The sequence below is a fragment of the Anabrus simplex genome, chromosome 2 (genome assembly GCF_040414725.1).
Source record: "Anabrus simplex isolate iqAnaSimp1 chromosome 2, ASM4041472v1, whole genome shotgun sequence".
In the NCBI taxonomy this organism is placed as follows: Eukaryota; Metazoa; Arthropoda; class Insecta; order Orthoptera; family Tettigoniidae; genus Anabrus; species Anabrus simplex.
The window spans coordinates 180,024,027-180,051,795 of NC_090266.1; the positions used below are offsets into that span (position 1 = coordinate 180,024,027).

The 27,769-nt window shown below is 38.7% G+C and overlaps 1 protein-coding gene across 5 annotated transcripts in view; it reads left to right on the forward strand.

Moving 5' to 3' along the window:
- The window catches only part of RhoGAPp190 (Rho GTPase-activating protein 190), a 1,293,865-nt gene that overhangs the window by 841,635 nt on the left and 424,461 nt on the right, over window positions 1-27,769 (forward strand). For all 5 annotated transcript variants that reach the window (XM_068226122.1, XM_068226123.1, XM_067140451.2 and 2 more), the window contains one exon: window positions 5,332-5,444. In XM_068226122.1, coding sequence (XP_068082223.1) covers window positions 5,332-5,444 — 113 coding nt within the window. The remainder of the gene's footprint in view (window positions 1-5,331; window positions 5,445-27,769) is intronic.

Below are 27,769 nucleotides of genomic sequence, written 5' to 3' on the forward strand. Positions count from 1 at the left end.
GAGAGAGAGAGAGAGAGACTTAACTGCTGAGAATCTCTACATTTTGCAAAGACCACAAGCGACCATGACTGTTCTAATATACCTTCATGAATTGTACAGTTACTTACCATGCAGTTTCTCTGTTTCAAATGGCATTATTCTGGGCCATGAAAGCACTAGTGTAAACATTATAATGGTGCAGTTTATTGCCTTCACTTGAAGTTAATTTTTGAACTTGGTTTAAAAAAATTAAGAGTTCTTCTTCTATATCAGTCACCTAACAGTATACAAGTCTGAATGCTTTTGACTGAATATGTATTTTCTTAGAGAACTAGAACCTTATACAAAGGGGAAAAAATTGCCAACCATTGAGTTACCCTGGATGATTTTACCTTAACCATATTGGTTAAATATTATAATTGGTCCACATTGACTACAATCATATTATCATTGAAATCACACATACCATCAGCTTAGTCAATACTTAAAATTATATGTTAAATGTTTATTACCACATTACATCTCATATATGTTTTGAGAGCATCAATTCTCTCTTCTTCATCGGTTATACAAATTGCCCAAAAATCTTAGACCTATTATCTATAACGTTACGGTATACCATGTCATATGGTTACAAATCTATTTATAACCTGTAAAGCAATTCATTCTAACATCTCGTAGTTAAACTACAATCTGTGTTAATAATCAAAGAATGCACTTTCTTCTACTTACAATACAGCCTTGTCAAAGTAACGTCTACTCATTGTCCTGAAAATAAGTGTCTGTTTCACCCAAGCTTTTAAAAACCTTCCATTCAGAGTTTGCGTCTTCTACCAAATGCAGCTTCCTCCTTTGCTATCAACTGTCCTTGAGCCAACACCAACTAGATGTGTGCGTATCCTCTTAGCATTAAAATATCAGTCCGCTGTACACATGTAAATTTTAAGTTGCATATTCAAAACACATCTGAATGTGAGACTAGCGTAATGGAAGTGGAGTGCCATTGGAGGAATGAGATAAGGGTAATGACCCAGTTTGGAGGTTGTTAAACTGGCTTGTATGTTGCCTTACTGACAGTTTAATGGTGAGAGGATACACATGTATCTAGTTGGTGTTGGCTCAAGGACAGTTATAATGTCCAATAACGGATCAACTATATTGGTATTATAATAAACATTTAACTTATATTTTTTTAGTATTGACTAGGCTGATGGTATATGTATGTGTGATTATAATGATATTACCCTGGAAAAATCGTGCATTCTTATTTTTTTCTCTTATAAGTCCTTTTGTTGTTTGAATTGGTAGGATTATGTGTGAACGTATCTTACTGGTAGAAGACATTAGTAAGATTTTTTTAAATTGAATTATTCTGAATATTCCTTAAATACAGTGTATATCATATTATTGCTTTTTGTGGGTTGCAATTGAAAGAGAATGCTGTCTTGGAAAGGAAAATTTCATTTTTAATTCAAAATTTAATAGAATTACTATCCAAATTGAATCTTGTAAGAATATTGGGAACTACAATAATGTTGATGGACCATTTATCTCACTTGATTTTGGCAGTCGTATTGTAAGTGCCAAGGCTGCTGCAGTTTGAGGTTTTTGAGGTGACCTCTCACCTCAGATGATTAATTATCCGGTGTTGCCACTTACACAGTATGTTACTTAGCCTAAATTTACACCCAACATAGATAATGTCTGTATTAAGATTGAGCATCATTTTGAATCTTTTACTCCCACTGGCTCTATGCTCTGTATGTTTTGATTTCTTTTAAAACTCATATCCAGATAATGAAATGTGATTATTGTATATCCTCTTCCTGTTAATATGAAATGTCCCTATACCCCTATCTCACTTGATTTTAGCAGTCCTTGCCTTATGTCCACACAAGATTTTTAGGATTTTCTTAAATTATTTGGAAGTAGTCTTGTTTGTCTCATTCTTTTATATAGTGATATAAGTTGGAGGTTTGCTCTTGGTATCACATGGGTTGATAAGCCAAGAACAAATAACTGAGGAAGAATACGGAAATTCCTCTCTTGGTCCCAATATGTATGTTAATAATACAAGAAATTATGACCACAAGATCCAAGAAGGTTTGCAGAAACTCAGTATCCATAAGAACAGGGATATATTCACAGGAAATGGCGATATGAATGTCCGTAAATTAAAGAAACAGCTCCTTGAACATGTTTGAGAATATATGTTCACTACCTCAAAAAGACAAAGAAGTTATCCTATACAGAGAATTTCCCGCTGCCAGCTTGTAGGTAAATAAACCAGAGGCCTTAATAACTGGTGGGTGGAAAAAAGCAATCAAGATATCATTGAATGTCAGATCAGTTTCAGGTAGATCTCAACATGGTACCCACTGCAGACACTGTCCCGTTGAGAAAGAAACCCTTGGTCACATCTTGGGAGCTTGTCCACACGGCGAAACACTGTGGAACGCTACACATTGAGTGCGATTGCCAATTCCAAAAGCCCTGTGGAAGAACAACTATTCCATGTGTGAAGAGGTTGATGGTATCTCCGAAAAAATGGTAGTTCTTCCAAGACAACAGCATGGGATGAATCATTGACCCTACATTAAGAATCATGACCCACACTGAACAACCAGCCAAGTGTACAATTATATATGTTGCATCTACAACAATACATTTATGTGCTACCAAAAAATATCAGCTGTCGAATATCTCAGTAATTGGCCTCATGGTAGGGTGTGAAGGAACCGGTGCAATAAGCACCCCGAAGGGTTTTATAACCATCCTCAGAAACCCTGTGTCTGAATTGGGTCAAGTGTTCATCAGTATTTAAAATGACAGCAAATGTAGCCCCTGTTTGCAACATACCAGGCAGATCCAAAGACAGTAACCACTGCAGACGATGTGGTAGATTGAAACTTTGGCACATGTCTTAGGATTCTGCCCATTCGGCAAATGTCCACAAAATGCTAGACACTATCACATCCAGTTGTTCGTGGCCAGTATGCTATGTGGAAAAGGGTATCTAGTAGACAAAGAGATCCATAGCCTCACAGTTGACAGTGGAATAAGAAGAATCGAGATATTCTCTTTCAAGCCCAGCAGCATAAAGATTTTATCTTAAATCCAACAATGAGTTGAATCACATGCGCAACACCCCAGTGAAGTCAAGAAAGAAGAGAAGAGGATATGTTCACCAAACATTTCTTCTTACCTCAGTAAGTAAACTTGAGGACATCAAGATCACAGGGCTCATGCTGGGTGCTAGGCCACCATTCCTAAAATTTTGTTCACCAACTTACGATGCTTCGGTGTGCCAAATGATACCCTTGTGTGCTGGGGCATACGCACATTGAAAGGCCCCCATATATCAGCCTTGAAACATCACCTCTATGCCCCACCCCCTTGATTAAATCATTGAAAGTAATTTTATTTTATAATTTATGTGCTTCTTCTATATACATTTATCACTAACAGTTACTTTCTTCACATTTTCATTAGAATTATTATATATATTTTATTCTAAATTGTACTTAGATTACTGAGTTTGTATTGTATGATATTCTTTGTCAGTTTGGCAACCCCAAACATTTGAGGAATAATAAATAAATAAATAAATAAATAAAAATAACCATTATAATCACAGGAATAGAACCAGCTTCTGGGTGGTTAGGCCATGTGCATAATGCAGAGTTTCGTCCAGACGTGCCATTTGGACTCATCAGCTGGAATGGCACGCCCCTCCAGGACTCTGCTTAGCAGTGGCAGACCAAACTGTGTGGCCCCGCCGTGTTAGCAAATCAAGTTTGATGTTGTATCTCCAATGGGGGAGCATTTTTTGAACGGAGAAATCTTTTCTCCTTTAGCAGGTTAGCAAACTTGATTTGCTAACACGGCGGGGCCACACAGTTTGGTCTGCCACTGCTAAGCAGAGTCCTGGAGGGGGGTGCCATTCCAGCTGATGAGTCCAAATGGCACGTCTGGACGAAACTCTGCATTATGCACACGGCCTAACCACCCAGAAGCTGGTTCTATTCCTGTGATTATAAGATCTGCGGCCGTGAAAGCCTTTTTTGAAAAATAACCATCTTGATATAATTTCGTGGTAGGTTTAATTGATTTTAAAACTGTATTTTATGTACCATTGTTTTTTAGTATAGCCTACTCTGCCCATCAGGCAGCCTGAGTACTTAGGATAGTCTTTTAAATGAATAAATATATAAATAATAAAATTTAATATTCATTATCCAGAATACTTTCTCTGACTCAGATCCATCGCAAAAGTCTGTAGTAATATTGTGGTGAAAGGCTTTTCCATTTATCTAACGCATGTTGACCTCTTGTATGGTTAACTTTTTTTTAAATATCACAAGCCCATCTCTTGTTCATAATTTCTGCAGAATACAGGAGAAGTTCTGTAGGAGCTTAATAATCACTGCCATTCATGTGTTACTGTGAAAAGTTACATGGCATATGTGAGACATCTGAACACTTTCATGTCTATAACACAGCAAGAAAGAGTTTTTCAATCATTATACTCCCCTCTGTGCAGCTTGTCAGCTAATCGTTGTGCTTAATATTTCACTCTTCCACTCTTGCTTTACACATATGTGAATCTTCATAATAAAACTTGCTGGATTCCTTAATTTATTAATCTGAATAAAATCATTGTATTGAGAACTTTACAAAAATACTATATAACCTTCCATTTCAAGATTTAGGGAACTACCAATGAGACTACCATGTGACACTCCTTTATTTCATCCAATCTGGCATTTTAGTTATCTCACCCTTCTCTTGAATGCGTTAGATATTTACTAGAAATATTTGAAGTTATATGATAGTTGACTCAGTGAAAATATAGTGAGGCCAGTATTCAATAAATCACTATTTTTCATCCATATCAATCTTCCGAGCTGTCAGCGGAGAGATGGCGTGGAATGACATTAGTAGACGAATAGGTTTGAATGGCATTTATAAAAGTAGGAAAGATCACGATATGAAGATAAAGTTGGAATTCAAGAGGACAAACTGGGGCAAATATTCATTTATAGGAAGGAGAGTTAGGGATTGGAATAACTTACCAAGGGAGATGTTCAATAAATTTCCAATTTCTTTGAAATCATTTCGGAAAAGGCTAGGAAAACAACAGATAGGGAATCTGCCACCTGGGCGACTGCCCTAAATGCAGATCAGTATTGATTGATTCATACATTATATTATTTCTGTAAACCACATCTGTGGTTATGAATATTGTAATTTTAACTCTAACTTGTAATTTGATCTGTTGACCATACTGCACATAATTTTTGTGAATATCTGTTATTTTCCAATATTGCATAGTGTTTCTCTATCATTCAGATAGAGAAGATGGGATGTGGATGACCAGCTACCGTCAGCATGCCTTCACAACTGGAAGGAGACACATTCCATCTTCAAAGACGAGACCGAAAGGAAGCAGTCAAACCCTGAAAGTAAGTTTATTACTCTCCTCAATTGCATGTTGCTTTTGGGAAATGCACTGGAACAATTTGGCTGACAGTAATTGTAACATTTGGGTACTTTTATCTGTGGAGTTCCTGTCTCGGAATGGGTACACCACAAACGGGTTATAGTATTATTATTTAGTTTATTTTCCGGGTTGAACCGTGTTGTTGTTGTTGTTGTTGTCTGTACATCACGTACAGTTTGCCGACGTTTCAAATACATTGCAGTATTCTTTGTCAAGGTGACTGAAGTACCCCTAATTGATCCGAGATAATCAGTCTCCCAGGCAGCAATCACACTACAAGGGTGGTCCTGACCTTGGTCTTTTATATCCTAGCCTTTCTGGCTGACGTAAGCCCCCTGGCTGTATCGTGAGAATTTTGGAAGGTATGTGTCACAGCCAGGTAGTGCCAGGTGTTATGTAATTGGAGTTTTGGCCTGCGTGTTAATGTTGTGGTCTGTATGTCTTAAACTATGATTGATAGACATCCAATAATTACTGATTTTATATCCTTCTTCTAAATTCATATTGTTCGGATGTTTCTTGATTTCGATAGCCTTGCGGATTTTCGTTTCCAGATTCCAAGGGATAGCTGCTAGGATCTTGGTCTTGTCAAATGATATTCCGTACCTTGTTTTGTAGCAAGGGTTTGCTGCCACTGAAATATCTGTGTTTTGGTTCTTGGTGTGACGGATGTTCTTTTAGGCAGGTGGAGATCAGACGTTTTGTTTCACCAACATAACACGCTCCGCAGCTACATTCAATGTGATATACTCCAGGAGCCTGTAGTTCTATTGTGTCTTACTGATGGTAGATAACGGGCTAGCTTCCGGTATGGTTTATAGATGGTTTTTATGTCGTATTTGTCCAGTATCTTGCCAATCCTGTCTGTAGTGTTTTTAATGTATGGCAGTATCGCTGTTTTCGGGCCGGTCAGTTCTTCTTTCCCATTGTTTTCTCCTACGGCGGCCTTTTCTTTGTTCTCTTCTGATTTTCTAAAGACTTGTCGGATGTTATCGACAGAGTAGCCATTTTCCCTGAGGGTTCTCTTGAGGTGTTCTTTCTCTTCTTCGAGGTGTTCTGCGTGTGATATCGCTATGGCCCTGTTAATCAGTGATGTTAGGGGAGCTTGCTTTTGTGATGGGTGGTGATGAGACGAGGCATTATAGGGTTATAGTATTACTTCATTAGACCGTGCAAGGGTTGCTACACCGTGACAAATGTGGTGGAGAACACAAGTAATCGTAAGGAACCTTAACATAAATGTGCAGAACTAAAGGTAACTAAATGGGTAAATAACTCGTATGTTCATGAAGTAAGGGTTCAAACACAAGTTCCCAAAGAAGGGATTATTACTTCAAAATTATGCTTAAAAGGAAACTTGCTGCACTCATACCTTCAATGGAATGACAGAATGACAGAACAAACTCTTGGCTAAGATAACATAACTTCATTTTAACATGCGCAGTAGAATGTCAAAATTGTAGGCCCAAATCATTAGAGGGATTGGTGACCACGGAATACAACAAGCATCAAAGATAAGAACATTTTCAGAGATAATAATTACTTTCACTGCAACACGGTTGCTAGATACAATTCCTGACCAGAAGGACATCAGAAAATTTTTCAGTCTGCGGTTTAGATTTGCTTTGTTTCTTAATATAAACTCCAACTGGGAAGTTTACCCCAATTTTAGGTTAAATGCTTGGCTTAATTAATACATAGGTTTCGATAGAAGTTAACAGGATAAATATCCCTCTGGGGAGGTATTAAAGAGTACAAAATTAATTTAGACAAGAGAAACAAGTAATGATTTAACTTCAAATTAGCATAGGTAGCAAGACGAATAAGTAAGCCTATACTATAGCCGCCAAGCTAACCTATTTCCAAGGGAAATGTTTTATCCAAGTAACAGTTTAACTTACGTAAATTTGTTATAATCAGCATGATATACAAATATCTATTATAGATACAATAAAAGCAATCCAAGGGATCTAACGTATAAAGATGGACACCTAACAGTGTATACAAAGTAATAAGAATAAGATGGGTAAGGAAGGAATGTAGGGGTCCGAGAAACACAATTACAAAATTTTATTTGCCAGATGCACAAGCTGACGAGTTCACACGCATTAAGATTTCCATGTTGCAAGATTATTATTAAGTGTTCAGGGATACTTAACCAACAGAATTACTGTCCTTCATTAACCCGTAGGAAGATCAAATTTAAAAAAAAAAAAAAAGTTGAATTATAGCCACACGGTATGAACAACTCCCCCAGCTCTCGTCAGTCTACCGAAGAATAGAGATTAATGAAAAATGAAAATTACATACTGTATGTTACTTGATTATCTCTCACCTGAAGGAAAGTAGAATTCTTTGGACCAGAGAGCCAGCTCTATCCTGCAAATAGTGGTGTGCTCAAGCATCCAGATGGAATAACAGTCTTGGTTCAACCTGCCAAAGATGGCAAGCTGCTTCGAGAAGGTACAAGAGATAAATTTGAGGAAACTGATGTTATGAGGGCAGGGGAGTCAGCTGATCGGCCAAGATGGCAGCCAGTAAGAATGTCGATAGGTGAAGGTAGTGGATGTAGATAGAAGTAGGGGAATCTGTGAGGTAAGTGCACAATATATGTATGTCGCAGCACAACACCCCACCCCATGCAGAAAAAGAGGTTCGATAGTATCCATAGCCATAACGATCTTCGGTCTTGTTTATTGCGGGTGATGCATTGTAGTACATGAAGGTACAAAGTTCTTGAAGGAGTAACAATGAAATGGATGCTCCAGGACGAAATGTGGTGCTGAATCAGAAGTGGCTCTAACCAGGAGACAGCAGCGGATGGATCTGTAGAGAAGATGAATAAATTAATACACTGGAAGAAGAAATAAACAAAGCAGCAAAGGATTCCAACAAAGTTGCATTTGTCCTCGGAGAAAGGAAATGAAAAGGGGGTAGGGACTATGGAGTGCTCCAATAAAGGGGGGGGGGGGGGGTAAAAGGGAATAACAAGAAATATGATGAATGGTAAATTAGTTAGATTTTTTTTTTTTTTTTTTTTTTTGTTTTTGATCCCAAAGATATAAAACATTATCATTAAAATTTGAGGAAGAACGAGAGAGGGAAAAAAGGGCATGAGTGGATGCACGAGCATATAAACACCAGGTTTGAGGTAGAGAGATACACTTAAGGTACATATGTTTTAATTTGAGATACATGAACTCTTTAAATCAAGAGGAGACGACAATGATTGTACTAAGGCATTGACTGGAGTTAAAAGAACAATCACACGGTATGGCTCTATCCAAGAAAGAGAGAGCTTGGCTCAGTCAACTAGAAAATAAAACTCAGAAAAGTAGGCCTAAGGAATTTCAAGTTAACCAATTGCAACAGTCAACTGTCAGAGTGTAGTAAAGAAACAATTAAAATTCGATACATTGATGGAATCTTATGCTACTGATTTGGTGATGGGAATAGAATCGTGGTTGAGAGAAGGGGTGGGTAATAGAGAAGTATTTCCAGAAGGGTATGCAGTCTATCGTAGAGACCGAGGAGATAAAATGGGAGGGGGGGGGTGTTTATTCTGGTGAAGGAAACTTATTGTTCACATGAATGGTTTACTGATGAAAGGGATGAGATATTAGGGATAAAATTAGTTTGTGATAATATGAAGTAGGTGGGAATTATAGGAATATATAGGCCTGGAAGAGAGGAAAGAGACATGGAAATATTTGAAAAAGTAATAGGTTATACTCATAAAAACAATATAATGACATGGTAATAATTGGGGGAGATCTAAACTTGCCTGAAGTTGAATGGAATGGAGTTGCAAGTGAAGCCCATGAACAGAAACTGGCAAATAAGTTAATTTGAGACTGAGGATTTACACAAGTAGTACAAGAACTGACTCGTCTCAATAACTTGCTAGATGTATTCTTAGTTAAACCATAGGAAATTGTTAATAAAACTGAGGTAATTGAAGGAAAAGGTGACCATAAGTCTGTAATAATGGATGTAGGGCTGGTATCAAAAAGGCTTAATAAGAGGGCCACACAAGACAAGAAATTGTACAGAAAAACTAAAGCTGATGAATTTGGGACTTACCTTAAATCACAGTTCAGTTGCTGGATAAGTGAAGGGAGTAATGTAGATACACTTTGGACTAAAATTAAAGGAATCATTTGGGAAGGAGAGAAGAGATTGTACCTGTTAAGAAGGGTAAAATGACCTCGGACCCTGTTTATTATACAAGGGAAATAAGAATTTTTTTAAAAAATGTGGAATAGTAAACAGGAAAATCAAAGAGGGTGGGGAGAGTAGAGAAACTAGAAAACAGCTAATGAGGGAACTGAATAGAGTGAAAAATGAAGCAAATAGCATACTTAAAGAGGGTATGACCACAAAGGGAAATTCATATATTAGGAATCAAAAAGGAAAAGGAATCCAAATTCCTACAATGGTGGGAAAAGGGGGTGAACACTATTTAGCAGATACTGAGAAAGCAAATCTATTTAGTAGGGAATTCAGAGATTCAGTAGAAGATTGTCAGGAGTTGGAAACCGAAACAGAAGATAGAGAGGGAGAGATACATAGTGAAACAAGAAGCTTCTCATTCACAAATGTAGATATTTTCAGAGAAATCCAACTGCTTCAGCTAGGAAAAGCAGCAGGAAGTGATCAAATTACTGGGGAGGTATTAAAGACAATGGGGTGGTACATAGTGCCTTATTTAAAATTTCTCTGACTATGTCATAAATAATAGTGTAATACCAAAGGAATGGAAGGAATCTATAATAATACCAATTTATAAAAGAAAGGGTGATAAAAGGAAATCTGAGAATACAGACCAATCAGCCTGACCAGTGTAGTTTGTAAAATACTGGAGAGTTTAATAGCAAAGTACATCAGAGGGATATGTGATGATAAAAATTGGTTCATGAGGAGCCAGTATGGGTTTAGAAAGAAATTTTCTTGTGAGGCACAACTGGTGGGATTTCAGCAGGACATATCAGATCAATTGGATTCAGGAAGCCAGTTAGATTGCATAGCCATAGATCTTTCCAAAGCCTTTGAAAGAGTGGAACATGGCATATTATTAAAGAAATTGGAGGGAATAGGATTGGTCATAAGGGTTATACGTTGGATAAGAACATTTCTAAATTCGAGGGTTCAGAAAGTCAAAGTAGGAAATAATTTATCGCAGGAAGAGAAAGTTTGGAAGGGAATTGCACAGAGTAGTATAATCGGTCCGTTACTTTTCTTAACATATGCAAATGATTTAGGGAACAATATAACATCAAAAATAAGATTTTATGCAGATGACATAATTGTTTATAGGAAAATAAATAACATTGAGGATTGTTCAGAATTACAAAAGGACCTTGAGAGTATCCAACAATGGGTTGAAGAAAATAATATGAAGGTTAATGGAGGCAAATCAACTGTTACAACATTTACAAACAGGAGCTTTAAAACTGAATTTAAATATACTTTGGATGAGGTAGTTATCCCAAAAGATGGTAAGTGAAAATACTTAGGTGTGACATTTGAAAGTAATTTGCACTGGAAGGGTCATGTTGATGACATTGTTGGGAAAGCATACAGATCGTTACATGTCGTAATGAGGCTACTTAAAGGATGCAATAAAGAATTAAAAGAAAAAAGTTACTTAAGTATGGTTCGTCCATTATTGGAATATGCAAACAGTGTTTGGGATCCTCACTAAGAATACGTTATAAAAGATATAGATAGTGTGCAGAGGAAAGCAGCAAGATTTGTAACAGGGGATTTCAGGAGAAAGAGTAGTGTATCAGAAATGTTAAAGGAACTTGGGTGGGAAACTTTAAGTAAGAGAAGGGAGAAAACTAGACTTATAGGATTATATAGAGCTTATACAGGAGAAGAAGCATGGGGAGAAATTCATGAGAGGCTTCAGTTGGAAAATAATTATATCGGCAGGACTGACCACAAGTTTAAAATTAGAAGGAATTTTAGCAGAAGCAATTGGGGTAAATTTTCATTCATTGGGAAGGGCGTGAAGGAGTGGAACAGTTTACCAGGGAGTGTTTGATGATCCTTTTCCAAAATCTGTACAGATATTCAAGAAGAGAATAAACAGCAACAGAGGAAATAAATGAAATATTAGAGGGCATTCGACCAGTGCAGGTTATTGTAAATACAAAATGTATGTGAATTAATTAATTTCATCCCCTGGTCTATGGAGATTGGGCAGTTGAAGTAGGGGCCTGCCTGTAGGGGTGAAGTACAGTTTGGACTTCGAGATCCATGGGACCGCTATGGTAGCTGTGAAGGCCCTTCAGGAACTCAAAAAAGCGGTGGCAAAAGGGGCTCTGGTTCAGACGCAGTGGGTCGTTATGCTACAAAATGGGTAAAAAATAAATAAATGCAATGTAAATTTTAATCTTATACCAGTTGTATAGTATTATTTGAAGTAATTCCACATACTGTATATGACTATGACTATGTTTGTAAGTACAGGAGATATTTTAAGTAGAATTTGTAAACAATATAAATTTATTGAGAATGAGCTGTGTGTTTAATAGAAAAAATGGTTGTGTTAGTAGTATAATATTGTATTCTAGGAAAATATCTTCTTCTCATGTTAATTTAAAATTTAGTGCTTGACAAGAATGTATTTTACTTGCCATTTGCCCCCGAGGTAGACACCTCATTTGCAAATAAAGTTATTTTGATTTGATTTGATTTGAAATGTTATCAGGCGCCGAGCTCTTGAGAATGGGCCTGTAATCAGACCAAATATCCCACTTTAAATTTTGACAGAACCCGATGACAGTTAATGGTTGGCGCTCGTGGCACAATACCTGCGTTGTTCATAGAATTCTGGAAGAAGTTCGATCTGCCTGTGAACAGCATTGAAAGAATGGTTACCACCACCATATGTGGATCTGTACACATCCTGAAATCTCACCTGTTCGGACCTCTATAATTAAAAAAACAATCCGTATCACCGCTATATTCCTATACGATAAAACATTCTCTGTCCTGATATGCTTTACTTGGTCCATTGCGGCAACCCGTAACCACGGGAAGTTGTTGCTTAAAAGGGGGTCCACCTTTTCAATACAAATAAATGTTATAGTTTATTTACAACATATATTTACACTTGGAACTAGTTTCGACGCTGTTTGGCGTCATCTTCAGCCAAAATGTGGGAAATAGGCATAGCATGTAGACATTTATATTATACAAGGTGTTTCATCAGTGTGATTAAAAGAGAGAATATGAAGACGTGAAGTACAATGTCAGTTTCAAAATGGTCATGAAGGGCGAGTCAAAATTGTATAAACATGAGATAACATAAACACACAAACAAAAAAAATATATACATATAAACTGTAACAAAACCATGCGGAAGTACGAGATGATTGGCATTGGAGATTCAAACTATTTCAGACACTCTTCCATTGAATGTTGCCTGCCGAGAGTGTAGTACAAAACATAGGTTAGATTTCAATAAACACAATCGTCTCAAAAATGCACATAACATTTTAAAAAATATTTGGGTTGAAATTTGGCAGTTAGGGATTGAAATCACTTATTCAGTAAGCGTCAATTCAAAAAACAGCTGTGAAGGGTGAGACAGAAATTGCACAAGCATGAGTTTGGACTCGATAAATGCAAAAAACACATGTAACACACTCGGAAATGTAGGTTCTTGATGGATTTGGCATAAAAGGTCTGCGTTCAATCATTCATTGAATGGCAATGGTGCGAGTGTAGTTCAAATGCGCGTGAGGATTTAACAGCCTCTTAGAACTGCACGTGAGATCTGAACTCTTGGTGCGAGATGAACTTGGCGGTGAAGGTTCGAATTGTAGATATTCAGTAATGCCATTTTGAAACAGTCCATGAAGGGTGAAACAAAAGCTATAATTCCTACGAGTTAGGACTCATTAAATAATACTTTCAAATATAAATAACATATTCAAATTTCCATAGTACAAGGTGAAATTGGCAGTTAAAGAATTAAAATTTGTAGATATTTCTTCGTCAGGTGCCATATAGGTCAAGCGCAGCGTAAGTATGAGACAGGGCTCAATATATCCAAATTTGTATGAATGTATATAACATATCTGAATCCAAGTGTGAGATGAACATGGTAGATAAAGAATCACTTTGTTGAGGGTGTAGTAAACATATTCAGCTCGACAAGAATACAAAATTCCAATTTAGGAAGACGTTCTTCTGAGAGCTTAGAGGTTGACTGTGCTAATATTTGTGGTGTATTGTTGCAACGTTACGTGTAGGGCGGGGGCAGATTTCTATGATGATTATTGCAGGACCTAAGGCGGTAAAGCTATGGCGCGAGATGAAGAGGAACAGAGCACATTGGACAGTTTAGGTCTGGGGAGTGGCCATTGTGGGATTAGGAGGGGAGAGGGGAGAGGAGTGGAAGGAGGGGGGATATGGAGGGTGATGCGGTGAAAGTGTGTGGCGTGACAAAGTATTATGCATAATGTGAAAGACAGATCTGTTTTTCGGAATATTAATATTTTTGAAAAATTCAATGATGACGTCGAATAGGATTTTTGGCTCTCAGATCAGGATTCCAGCAAGATATAGCAGATATCTTGGATTCAGGATGTCAAATGGACTGTATCGCGATTGATCTGTCTAAAGCATTTGATAGGGTGGATCATGGGAGACTACTGGCAAAAATGAGTGCAATTGGACTAGACAAAAGAGTGACTGAATGGGTTGCTATATTTCTAGAAAATAGATCTCAGAGAATTAGAGTAGGTGAAGCTTTGTCTGACCCTGTAATAATTAAGAGGGGAATTCCTCAAGGCAGTATTATCGGACCTTTATGTTTTCTTATATATCTATATATATAAAATAAGAGTTTTGTCTGTACATTGCTCAGAATTTGAAAAGAATTGTATTTCTGTATCGGTCACGTCCACAGTAACGAGAAAATGCAATTTTTACTTTTCCGTAATTTCTGTCTGCCTGTCACTATGTATGTATGTATGTATGTATGTATGTATGTATGTATGTATGTACACGCATCACGATAAAACGGCTGAAGAGAATTTTATGAAAATCGGTAATGATGGGTGATGAACCACTGCAATGTAGGCTACAAATTATTTTATTAATGCTGAGTGAAATGGTAGTTTAGGGGAAGGCCTGAAATGTAATTCTCAAATAAGTTATTTATGTTATTAGTGGTCATAGCGATAACTAACATAACTACATAACTAACATAACTTTAGTTATGTCATAAGTTAGTAGTAGTTATGTAAGAAGTTATTCAATTTCCGATCACTTATGTCTTATACATTGTTACCGTGCCGCATATACTCGGAGATATTCATGAATTTGGATTTTTGTTACTAAGTCCATATCAGGGCCGAGTGACTAGAAAATGGGTTAACAGAATTTAGTGAAAATCGGTATGTAATGTCTGAGAATAAGGAACTACAGTCTATGATATAAATAATTTTGTAAGACACCCTAATATCACAGAGTCGAAAGAAAACTAATGTGAAGACCTGCAATATAGAAAGCTCATAAACTTTATCAACAATAACATAACATTGACCATTGTTTGTTGTGACGTGCTTTTTGTCTTCTGTTTCCTCTCATCCCCGATAGATAGGATTACTGCAGCGTACCGAGGTTTTTTGTTTTTTTTTTTTAATTTGCTTGACGTCGCACCGACACAGGTAGGACTTATGGTGACGATGGGATAGGAAATGAATAGTGGTGTGAAGGAAGCGGCCTTGGCTTTAAGGTACAGCCTGGTGTGACCGGTGTGAAAATAGGAAACCACGGAATACCATCTTTTTTGTTTTTGCTTAACATCGCACCGACACAGATATGTCTTATGGCGACGATGGGATAGAAAGGTCTAGGAAGTGGAAGGAAGCGGCTGTGGCTCTAATTAAGGTACAGTCCCGGCATTTGCCTGGTGTGAAAATGGGAAACCACGGAAAACCATCGTCAGGGCTGCCGACTGTGGGGCTCGAACCCATTATCTCCCGAATACCATCTTCAGGGTTGCCGGCATTGGGATTCGAATCCACTATCTCCCGGATGCAAGCTCACAGCTGCGCGCCCCTAACCACACGGCCAACTCGCCTGGTCGTACCAACTGTAACAGCCTGCCAGTATATTGGTGGAAAGTAGCTGGGGTGTAGGATAACTTTCTTTTTTAGCATGCCATTCCTCTGGTTCGTACATTTTCTGATATATGTGGTACGTAACACACTGGTTCATCACAGTATTTGAGCTAAACAATTCCTACTCTGAGCCACTGATTGGAATGAGTATTGTGCATATTTAACGGAATAATGACAGAGGAGTGTTCATGGCAGTCTGCGACCTGGTTATTCCAGCTCTGGAACTTTGGACTGTTAGATCGACACCATAGTAGTGTTCGTTGAAAGTGAGAAAGTGTGCGGTTTTTCATTTGATCGAGTATTTTATATGATAACCTTGCTTTCAATCACTACATTCCTACTGACGTTTCTGTAATGACTTATGTTGAATTCAGTTAGGAAAACCACCAAGTCAGTCTTTCTGAGAATCCCGTAGCGAAGCACGGGTACATCAGCTAGTATAAATGATACGAGTAAAGGAGTGGAATCGGAGGTTAGGCTTTTTGCGGATGATGTTATTCTCTATAGAGTGATAAATAAGTTACAAGATTGTGAGCAACTGCAACGTGACCTTGAAAATGTTGTGAGATGGACAGCAGGCAATGTTATGTTGATAAACGAGGTTAAAAGTCAGGTTGTGAGTTTCACAAATAGGAAAAGTCCTCTCAGTTTTAATTACTGCATTGATGGGGTGAAAGTTCCTTTTGGGGATCATTGTAAGTATCTAGGGGTTTATTTAAGAAAGATCTTCATTGGGGTAATCACATAAATATGATTGTAAATAAAGGGTACAGATCTTTGCACATGGTTATGAGGGTGTTTATGGGTTGTAGTAAGGATGTAAAGGAGAGGGCATATAAGTCTCTGGTAAGACCCCAACTAGAGTATGGTTCCAATGTATGGGACCCTCACCTGGATTACCTGATTCAAGAACTGGAAAAAATCCAAAGAAAAGCAGCTCGATTTGTTCTGGGTGATTTCCGACAAAAGAGTAGCGTTACAAAAATGTTGCGAAGTTTGGGTTGGGAAGAATTGAGAGAAAGAAGAAGTGGTATGTTCCGAGCTGTCAGCGGAGAGATGGTCTGGAATGACATTAGTAGACGAATAAGTTTGAATGGCGTTTATAAAAGTAGGAAAGATCACAATATGAAGATAAAGTTGGAATTCAAGAGGACAAACTGGGGCAAATATTCATTTATAGGAAGGGGAGTTAGGGATTGGAATAACTTACCACGGGAGACGTTCAATAAATTTCCAATTTCTTTGAAATCATTTAGGAAAAGGCTAGGAAAGCAACAGATAGGGAATCTGCCACCTGGGCGACTGCCCTAAATGCAGATCGGGATTGATTGATTGATTGATTGATTGATTGATTGATTGATTGATTGATTGATTGATTGATTGATTGATTGATTGATTGATTGATTGATTGATTGATTGATTGATAGGATAACAGTGGATGTACAGGGTACTGAATATTATCTGGAAAGAGAACGTAATACCCAATGACTGGAAGCAAGGAGTCATCATCCCATTGCTGAAAAAAGGTGATAGAGAGAAATGTACCAACTACAGAGGTATAACTCTGCTGTCACATGGCCTCAAAATCTACGAATTCATCCTTGAGAGCAGGATTAGAAAATATGTTGAACCTACACTTGAGGAGGAACATCATGGATTTAGACCTCATAGATCAACTATAGACCTCATTTTTGCTACCAGAATGCTCTTTGATAAGTATTGGGAGAAAGGTAAAACACTTATAACTGTTTTTCTGGACATCGTGAAAGCACATGACCATGTACCATGCAGGCATATATGGGAATGTTTGAGACATAAGAATGTGCCCATTGACATCATAGCACATGTACAACTATTATATGATGAAACCAAGTGTTGTGTCCAGGTCCAGGATGGAAGGTCAGGTTGGTTTGAAACGAAGAGTGGAGTCCAGCAAGGAAGTTGTCTTTCACCACTTCTCTTCATAATCATAATGGATGAAGTTTTAAAAGTGGTTAAGAGAAAGGATCCAACAACTAATGCCCTGGTTTTTGCTGATGCAATGGTATGGGGTGAGACAGTAGCGGAAGTACAAACTAGACTAGATCTCTGGCATGAAGCTTTTACAACTTTAGGTCTCAAAATCAGCAAAACGAAGTCAGTTGGCTTGGTGATGAGTAGAAACTCTCCAACTGTTCATCTAAGAATTGGAGATGAGGAGATGGATATTGTAGACAACTTCCAGTATGTAGGTAGTGTTCTCTCATCAGACAGTACCATACATCAAGAGATTAGTAACAGAATACAGAAAGCTTCCAAATTCTATCACGCTGTACATCAAATACTTTGGGATGAAACATTTCCGTTAGTTTCCAAGATCAGCTTGTACAAAATATATCTAGTACCTATATTGACGTATGGCCTGGAAGCAGCAACACTTACTGGACCAACAAAGAGTTTTCTTCAGGCAACAGTAATGAAGTTCCTCTGGTCTTGTCTACAAAAAACAAAAATGGATAAAATAAGGAATGTGGATATCTGACAACAGCTTGGATTGGAAAGAAGCTTGCTGGAGACTCTAGAAGTGAAGAGATTGGAATGGTATGGTCACATGAAAAGAATGAACCCTCACAGGACTCCTCGAACATACTTTGACCACAATGTTCCTGGGAAGAGACCAAGAGGAAGACCTCGTGATGTTTGGGAAAAACAGATAATGAAGGACTTTGAAATGAGAGATGTGAACTGGTGTCGCATATATGAGCAGCATCTGTGGATGGATAGAACAAACTGGAGGCGGCTCGTACACAACTGCACCCGGCTTGCTGGGGCGAAGAGATGATGATGATGATCATGATGATGATGATGATGATGATGATGATGATGATGATGATGGAGGTATAACCACATTCTGGCAAAAATCGGATGGCACTTCTCCTGTCTCATACATCTTACACACTAGATGGAATAACCTTGCATGCTGGTTTCTTGTAAAGCAGTCATAAATTCAGAGGGAATGTCATGAGTTCCAGGTGCCTTGTTCCTATTTAGGTCACTCACAGCTCTGTCAAACTCTGACCTCAAAACTGGGTCTCCCATTTCATCAGCATCAACAGCCTCTTCTTTTTCCAGAACCATATCATCTAAGTCTTTACCTTGATACAACTTTTGGATATGTTCCTGCCATCTTTCTGTTTTATCTTCTTACCCAAGAAGTGGTTTTCCATCTGAGCTCTTAATATTCAATATTTAATATTTCCTTTCTCCATCATTATCCATTGATTCTTAGTCAATGTTTTCTTCTTAATATTTCTTCAGCAGCAAGCCCTACTGACCTAATTCTTCTCGACTGCCCATTCTTCCTCTATTGTCTTCCCTTCAGCCTTTTCATTTAGTCCTTGTGCAACATGTTCCTTGTAGGGTTGGGCACTATGTCCCTGTTTCGACACACTGTGCTGGTTCACAGTTGTGTTCCGCTATTCTGGAACACCGAGTGTCAATTGTTCCTAAACACTCTATAGCGAGACCGAGATAGTGACTCGCTATACAGTCGGCAGCACGACTATGCACTGCCCTTCACCTACTAGCTGATTGTTGATACCGGCTGTGTGTCGCCATGTGTTGAAGTGTTCCGTGTTCCATTTTCCGTCTTCTGTCATATCCTCTTTGTTCTGTGAGTTTCGTTGCACCGGCAACTGGCCTTCGGTACATGCGAATATCGTAATGTTTTCTGTTCTGTTTTCATTGTTTTCATTGAAGCCTAGTAATATAACCATACGAAAGACAGTAAACTTTGCATAATGTCGCACCGGGGTCCTGTTTAGGACTTTTTTACTAGAATAAAACCAGACAGAGTGAAATGCAATTTATGTTCTTCTATCTTGACTGCAAAGGGATCTCAGCCGGCACAATGACAAGGCATTTCAAACTTAAACAACCCACCATTTTTTATTTTCATGTTCTGTTTGTATAGTTTTATTTTTAATCTCCTGTTCCGCTTGTATATAGTGTTTAATTTTTATCTTCGTGTTTTTCTTGTATGGGTTAATTTTTATTTTCGTGTTCCGCTTGTATATTCTGTACGCAAATATAGTACTGATGAATGTTTCTTCAACTATGCGAGTATATTTTTAATTGGTGAAAATAACATTGTGACATTTGTAAACACATCTCCTGTCAGTGTCATTGTGACAGGTGTATTTTAGAATGAATGAAAACATTCTTATCCTAAAAACAACATTAAGACATGATTTTTTGGGTGCGTATTTCAGAGTTCCTACTGCTTTTTCACGTTGCAAGTAACAAATACCATTACTGATCTGTATTGAAGATACTATATTGTAACAGTAAATGTGGTACTTCGGTAGACATGAGACGCAGGGCGTGTACCATTCGTTGAAGTGCGTACAGAGGGAGAGGGTTTGTTTAGAAATAAATCTTAAAATTTTTCCTCTGAGTTTATTAATAAATTCAAAGTCATGTCACCTCTGTACAGCAGATACAGTAGAAAATGTTCCTCGTCCTAGGGCTGGCGATGTCCTTGGATTCCGGCAGCTCGTTTTCCCATACCAGTGAACCACCATTCCTCCCCCGATGGAAGTTCTAGAAGATCCATTCGACATCTTGAAGATCCATACGGTGCTAATGAAGGGCGTTGAGGTAGTCCTGATGAACGTGAATGAACATCGTTAAGCCTTGGGGCGAGTTAATGCAAAGACTGCTTCTGCACAGATGAGAGGAAAGTTTATCAATGGTTTTAACAAGGTTCAAACATCAAAAAAAAAAAAAAAAAAAAAATGTATCTTTGAAAGTTTATCACACGGTGAAATCTCACTAAATTTTGTCCCTTGTTAAATGAAAAGAAGGCCACTAGACTCGAATGAGCATGTAAGTTTAATACTCATAAAAATAAAAGTCCACTCGAAACTTATCGTCGAATTTTAACAGAGTCACTTGAAGTTTGTGGCACTTGGCATAATGTTAAAGTAATGCTGCACAACTTAGTTCTTAGTTTGAAACACTGTTCAACGTAATTTAATTGGATAAGAAAATAAAGATGTTTCACTCGTGAATTCAAACTCATTCACGTAATAATAACATGAAATTACAAGACGAAATTAATCATGTATTGACAGTCCTCGGTTCGACTGTTCGTAAAATCGAAACGCACAACTGAATGTTCGTAGAATTGAAATGTGCTGTTTAGTAGAATTGAAATGCACAGTTCACACATGCACAGTTCACAGTTCATGACCTACAAATATTTACACAGTTCATGAAATGGTAAATTAGTGATGTAGTCATGCTTGCAATCGAGTAAATCTGGATTAAAACACAGTCTCATAAACTTGAAGTATTTAGTACTCTGTGAGGAGCAAACTGTTCTAAGTCCTGTCCAGAACATTAAACTTCAAATTACAAGCTCTCGAAAACATTCGCAAGTCTTAGACACTCGTGTAGAATAAACAGTCACTTGATAATGTTCAGACGAAGCACAATTTATATCACGTCCCGTCGGAGTAAAAGTTTATCACTCACAGTATAAAGAAATCCGTACAAGTCCATATTCGACCCGATTGGGTTAAAGTCCACGGACTCGAAGATTGATAGCCGCTTCACGCTAGATCACGGTCCTCGCGAACCGACTGTATAAACTTCACTGCCTAGCGTGCACATACACACTCTGGCCACACACTCAGGCCACACACTGCTCTGCTGAGCGAAGCAGTACTGTATTTATATCTGATCCGGGCCTTCACATCTCGTTCCATAACTTCATCGCCTCATGTCAGATTTACGTGAAACTCTGCAGGAACGTAGATAAGGGATCGGGTTACACGATGATGTTGTTAAATTTGTTTAATTATTATTGTGGGGAAAGTTATTACCCATAGAAACTCAAAGAACATTCCACATCAGTCTAGGCTCTGTTGTGGTGAGGCATGCTGTGACGTCACCCGCTCTCTACGTTACGCGCACACAGCTGTTGCTCGCCGTCCAGTCAGTCTTTCGTAGCCAGCCCGGAGCGTAACGCGTAAGTTTTTTTTAAGATTTCTATTACGGGGACTTAGTTTTGTACCGCCGTTACCGGTACAATATGTAGGATGCTAAGTAGTTCATTATGTCACCTATTCAGTACATGCTTTTTCATGTGCCGTGAAGTTTTATCCTGGTTCTAATTACTCATAATACAGGCCGATACATTCAACTGGTGAAAATGTCCTTGGATTAGTTACTTGTAAGCACCTTTACTGCCATTGTAACCGTGTTATGTGTATTTCATATTGACCGAAAAATCTTAACCTAAAAGCAGCATTTAAATGTGATTATTGGGTGCAAATTTCAGTGTACCGACTGTTCCTTCATGTTCCGTGCAGCTTTATGCTGGCCGTAACTACACACAGCACATCCGGTACAGCAGCACTTTATAATACAGATGTTGATTCCCATAGGGAATCTGTAATATTTGTTCCGAATGAGTAAATTTATAATACCAATATAAATGGTCCGTTATTGGATATTATACATTTTCCAGCCAACTCATTCCTGGTTGCCAGCGTTTCGCCCTTGTGCGCTAGGCTGGGCTCATCAGTTGGTACCTGGCAACCAGGAATGAGTTGGCTGGAAAATTTATAATGTAGAATAACGGACCATTTATATTGGTATTACAGCAGCACTTTCCCGCTGACGCAGAGCATGTCATGTTGCCTCACAAAGTTCTCTGTACTGCGCAGTTACAGTTCCGTGTGCCGGCACACTGTACCGAAACACTCCACCTCAAGCTCTTAATGTTCCAGAACAACTGACTGTTCTGGTCTACCCAACCCTAGTTCCTTGAAACGATCTCTGACATTATTTTCTTTCAACTTGTCTGGATCCTATCTCCTTGCATTCCTTTCTTCAATTTCTTCCAATTTCAAATGGCATTTCACGACCAGCAAGTTGTGGTCAAAGTCGACATCTGCTCCTGGGAAAGTTTTCCAATCCAACACCTGGTTTCTGAATCTCAGCCTAATCATAATGAAGTCTGTTTGAGACCTTTCAGTGTCTCCAGGTCCTGTCCACGTATATAGCCATAGTTTGTAGTGTTTGAATGATGTATTAGTAAGGATGAAATTATGATCGGTGCAGAATTAAACCAGCCAACTTCCTCTTTCATTCCTTTGTTCCAATCCGAATTCTCCTACTGTATTACCTTCTCTTCCTTGGTCTGCCACTGAATTCCAGTCTCCCATCACAATTAATAATACATGGAATTATTGACACGTCCAGTGATATTGAAGTCACTGTGAAGGAGAAAACCAACAGCAGTCAGAATTTCTCTCCTCATCTTCATGAGTCCACTGATATTAGCAGCTGCAGACAACTTCAAAGAAACTGGACAGATTGTATGTGCTCGTGATCAATCAACCTCTTCTGTAACAGGAGTAAGTAGATTTAGATATAATCATTTATTTAAGCACTTCAGTGCTACAAGAAAACAATGTAAAAAGATAAGCGGTATTAAAGCAAGATGGAGATGATGTCCTTTGGCATGCAACAAAACCAGCCATTTCCTGTGATTAGAATTTGTGACCTTTTATGCTCGACAGCTTTGGTTGTACAACCTACCTTTTCTAATTTATGAAAAATGTGGAAAGCACATTCGTACATTCTTGGACAGATCAGTCTGGAAGAACAACAAATGAGGTTGCATCAGGCATGCATAACTTTCTGCATCATCTTGGCAACTGTGACTTTGCATCCAGGAGATACTGGGTTCGATTCGAACTCCACTGTCAGCAGCCCTGGGGATTTTCCATTTTCACACCAGGCAAATGCTGGGGCTGTACCTTCATTAAAGCCACGGGAGCTTCCTTCTCACTCATAACCCTTTCCTATCCATCATCACCATAAGACTTATCTGTGTTGGTGCGACGTGAAGTAAATTGTAAAAATGCATCGTTTTGAAGAGAGGGTTTATCAAGAATTAGGACCACAAGGCATTAAATCTCAGAAAACATTGAGGCTGTTCACTGCTACAAGTCAAAACAAAAACTCAACCGTCATAGCCTTTTTGCTCGATTACATTAACAAAAGTGAAAGTTTTAATAAAGTGGAACACACTTGTCCTATCGAAAGGACATAGTTTTATGCCTCTTTACCCAGTATGGGGAAGAATTGAAGATGTGTAGAGAACTCTCAAAAAATACATGTTACATATATAACAGCCACAAGAATACCATGCTGTTCTGAAAAAACCTGGAACAATTAAACTTTTAGGGACAGATAGGCGGGTACTAAATTTGAAAAGAGGATCAATAATAGCATGCAAACTAAGCTCCTATTCTTAATGAGGGAACAGCATGTTCTTCTGTACAAAAACAGGATTTTTTTTTGCCAAGTATACCTGCAAAGGAGACTTCAGTGAATGCTAAGTGTTAAAGAAAATTCATTCTACTGTATTTTTGGAGGAACTTCCCAGATTGGTCAGTGTAGCACAGGAATGCAATAAAATATCTGCATAAAAGAAGGATGTTGAAGGACTTTTGAAGTTTGTTTCTCTGTCTGAACAAGCTCGGTTATACTGCAATCGAACTCTGAAGAACTATACTGATTAGGCAGGTGCAGTTGATCACACAGCATTATACTAGGCTGAAGAACGGCCATTTGTATAGCATTAAGGCGGGATTCCACTGAGGCAACATTTGGGCGACATGGAGCATGATACAGTGAAGCATGCTGCAGTCGACTTTCAATTGAAGAAACACGGCACGACATGTAGCATACGGCTGTGTGGCATGAGACATGTTGCCATCTGTCAAACACTCTCTGGTGCCGCATGCCTCAAAAATATGCTTGTCGAACAGTATCGCCCGGGATCCGACAGTGTGTGGATCGGTGCTACAATTTCCGTACGACAAGATGAAGTGGGCTATTGAAAGCACTGCTAATTTAATTGGGGATTATCACAATGCTCCGGAATTGCGGAATGTAACATTGAGTGATTATAAAAAGAGTAGCAAACGTTAAAACGGCCCCCAGAAAAATATGACTGCAGTGTCCACGAACTAAAGAAAATTTAAAAAATGCGTTCAGCTTTCCACCGAGAGCATAAAAGAATTCAGAAAATGAAAACTGGCGGTGCTTCTCCATTGAGAGGAAACCTGTGGTTCGCATATTATCTACTTACCTTTCTTCTTGACATCGATGCTCCAAACGTCAGGTGACAATGAGGAACGTGAGGTAAATTGATTTTAAGCCACTGTTTTCCTCTAATGAAAGAAGTTAATCTTATTTACAACAGTTCATAAGCAGTTGTGATTTATTCAATGCCTGCCAGGCTGAGTGGCTCAGACGGTTGAGGCGCGGGTCTTCTGACCCCAACTTGGCGGGTTCGATCCTGGCTCAGTTCAGTGTATTTGAAGTTGCTCAAATGTGTCAGCCTCGTGTTGGTGGCACGTAAAAGAATTCCTGCAGCCCTAAATTCCAGCACCTCGACGTTTCCGAAAACCGTAAAATTAAATATTGGGATGTAAAGCCATTATTATTATTATTATTATTATTATTATTATTATTATTATTATTATTATTATTATTATTATTATTATTATTATTATTATTATATATAATTCGCTGGGGCCATCAAGGACCACGTTAAGTCTTGTTGCATTTGACACTGAACTTGGCCTTCTTTAGAGCCCAAATTTCCCTCATTCTTTGTGAGTGGGCCTGCTTACGCTCCTCTGTCCAAGGGGCATCGTGTCTTCTCTTCGGTTGCTCGTCTCGGTTTAGCCCGTTCGTCAATATTTTCTTGCGGAAGAGATCTCTGTTAAGGGCGTCTTCAGCTGAGATATGTAGCATTTGAAGGTCTTCTTTGGTATTTCTAAACCAGGGAATTGTGGTTTTGGGGTTTGAATCAAAAAAGTGAAATAATTCTTTAGTTAACTTTCTTCCGTCCATTCTTTTCAGATGACCGTAAAATCGTGCCCGTCTTTTCCTGATTGTATCGGTAATTTTCTCTATTTTGCTGTAAACTTCCTTGCTGGATCTCTTTTGATGGACTCCATTTCTGTACTTTGATCCCAAGATTCCTCTCACAATTTTGCGTTCTCTTTTCTCCAGTTCTTCACGGAGTCCTTTGTTGGCATTTAGAGACAGGGTATCGGCTGCATATAGAACTACTGGCTTCAGCACTGTTTCATAGTGACGTATCTTGGTGTTTTGGGAAAGGCATTTTTTGTTGTAGATTGTACGGGATGTTTGGTAGGCTATTTCCAGTTTGCGTACTCTCTCCTGAAGTGCTTCTTTGTCCAGTCCATTTTTCATGATGATCTCACCCAGGTATTTGAATTTGTCTACTCGGGTGATGTCCCCGTATTTTGTATGGAGTTTTGGTGGAGCCTCTTTGATGTTAGTCATTACTTCTGTTTCCTCAAACGATATCTGCAAACCAGTTTGTTCGGCAATTTCCTTTAAAATTTCAACTTGAGCTCTAGCGGTTTCTATGTCGTTTGAGAGAACAGCAATATCATCGGCAAATGCTAAGCAGTCTGTTGCGATCCCCTTAGATTTGGTTCCTATTCTCAATGGACTGTAGTTGGTTTCCTGTAATCTCACCCGCCAGGTTCTGATGATCTTTTCAAGAACACAGTTGAAGAGTATCGGGGATAGCCCATCACCTTGTCGGACGCCTGTTTTGATGTCAAAGGAATGCGAGAGACATCCGTGGAACTTCACCTTGGATTTTGTGTCGGTCAGGGTGGCTCTAATTAATGCCAGCAGTTTCAAATCAACTCCAAATTCATTTAAGATGTTTAGCAGGACTTCCCGGTCAATGGAGTCGTACGCTTTCTTAAAGTCCACAAAAACAGACACATACTGCTTGGACCTTAGTGTACAATATCTGTTGATCGTTTTGAGATTTTGTATCTGTTCAGCTGTTGAGCGACCTTTTCTGAACCCTCCTTGGTATTCACCTATTTGATGTTCGACTTGTGCTTCCAAACGCTCCAGGATGGCAAGTGATAGAATTTTGTAAGTCACGGGTAGCAAAGATATTCCTCTGTAGTTGTTGATGTTCTTCATGCTGCCTTTTTTGTGTAATGGATGGATCAAAGCTATTTTCCAATCTTCGGGTAGGGTCTCCTTGTTCCAAATTTCTTCTATTTGCTTTTGCAAGATATCAAGTGATTCCTCTGGGGCATGTTTCCATAGTTCTGCTACTACTGAGTCTTCCCCCGGTGCTTTGTTATTTTTGAGACGGGCAATGTGGCGCTTGATTTCATATCTGTCGGGTGGTCTGGAATCTGGGTACCTGAGTAAGGGTTCCTTGGTTTCAATGGGGCTTTGCGGTTTAGAGCAATTAAGTAAATTCTTGAAGTAGTCTGCCAGAATGCTGCAATTTTCTTCATTTGACGTCGCCAGTGAGCCGTCCTTTCGCTCAAAGCATTAGATGGTGGTTTATAGCCAGTGAGTTTGCGTTTGAAGGCTCTGTAGTACTCTCTGCTTTCATTCTTCCTAAAGTTTTGTTCTATCTTTTCAATGACAGATTTTTCGTATTTACTTTTCTCAGTTCTGAACACCCTAGCTGCTTGGGCACGTTGGGTTTTGTAGGTTTCCCAATCATTTTCTGATTTCGTAGAGTAGTACTGTTTCCACGCATTGAGTCTTTCTTGGAGGACTGATTCGCAGGTACCATTCCACCAGGCATGCTTTTTGCTTCTTTTGATTTCTGCAACGTCTTTGGCGGCCTCAACAAGGAGACTTTTGGCGTTGTTAAAGTCACAGTCATTTGGTCTAGCCTTCTGCTGGAACTCCTGGACCCTTTGCCGAAGTTTGTCATTGTCGAAGCGTATGATCTGTTTGGTTGTCTTCCTTGTGTTTGCGGGAATTGGTTTGAATTTGATAAGAGACGTATAATGATCTGAGGCCACATTGATGCCTTTCTTTACCTTGACATTCATAATCTCAGGGCTGTTTCTCCTGGAGAATGCAACATGATCTATTTGGAACTCTCCGAGAGTTTGGACGGGAGAACGCCAAGTCATTTGCTTTCTGGGTAGATGGCGATTGTGGGTCGACATGACCTGCAGGTTGTGATTTTCGCAAATGGACACCAGTCTTTTGCCGTTGGGATTGGTGCTTTTGTGAGCAGGGTAATTTCCTATAACTTTCTTGTACT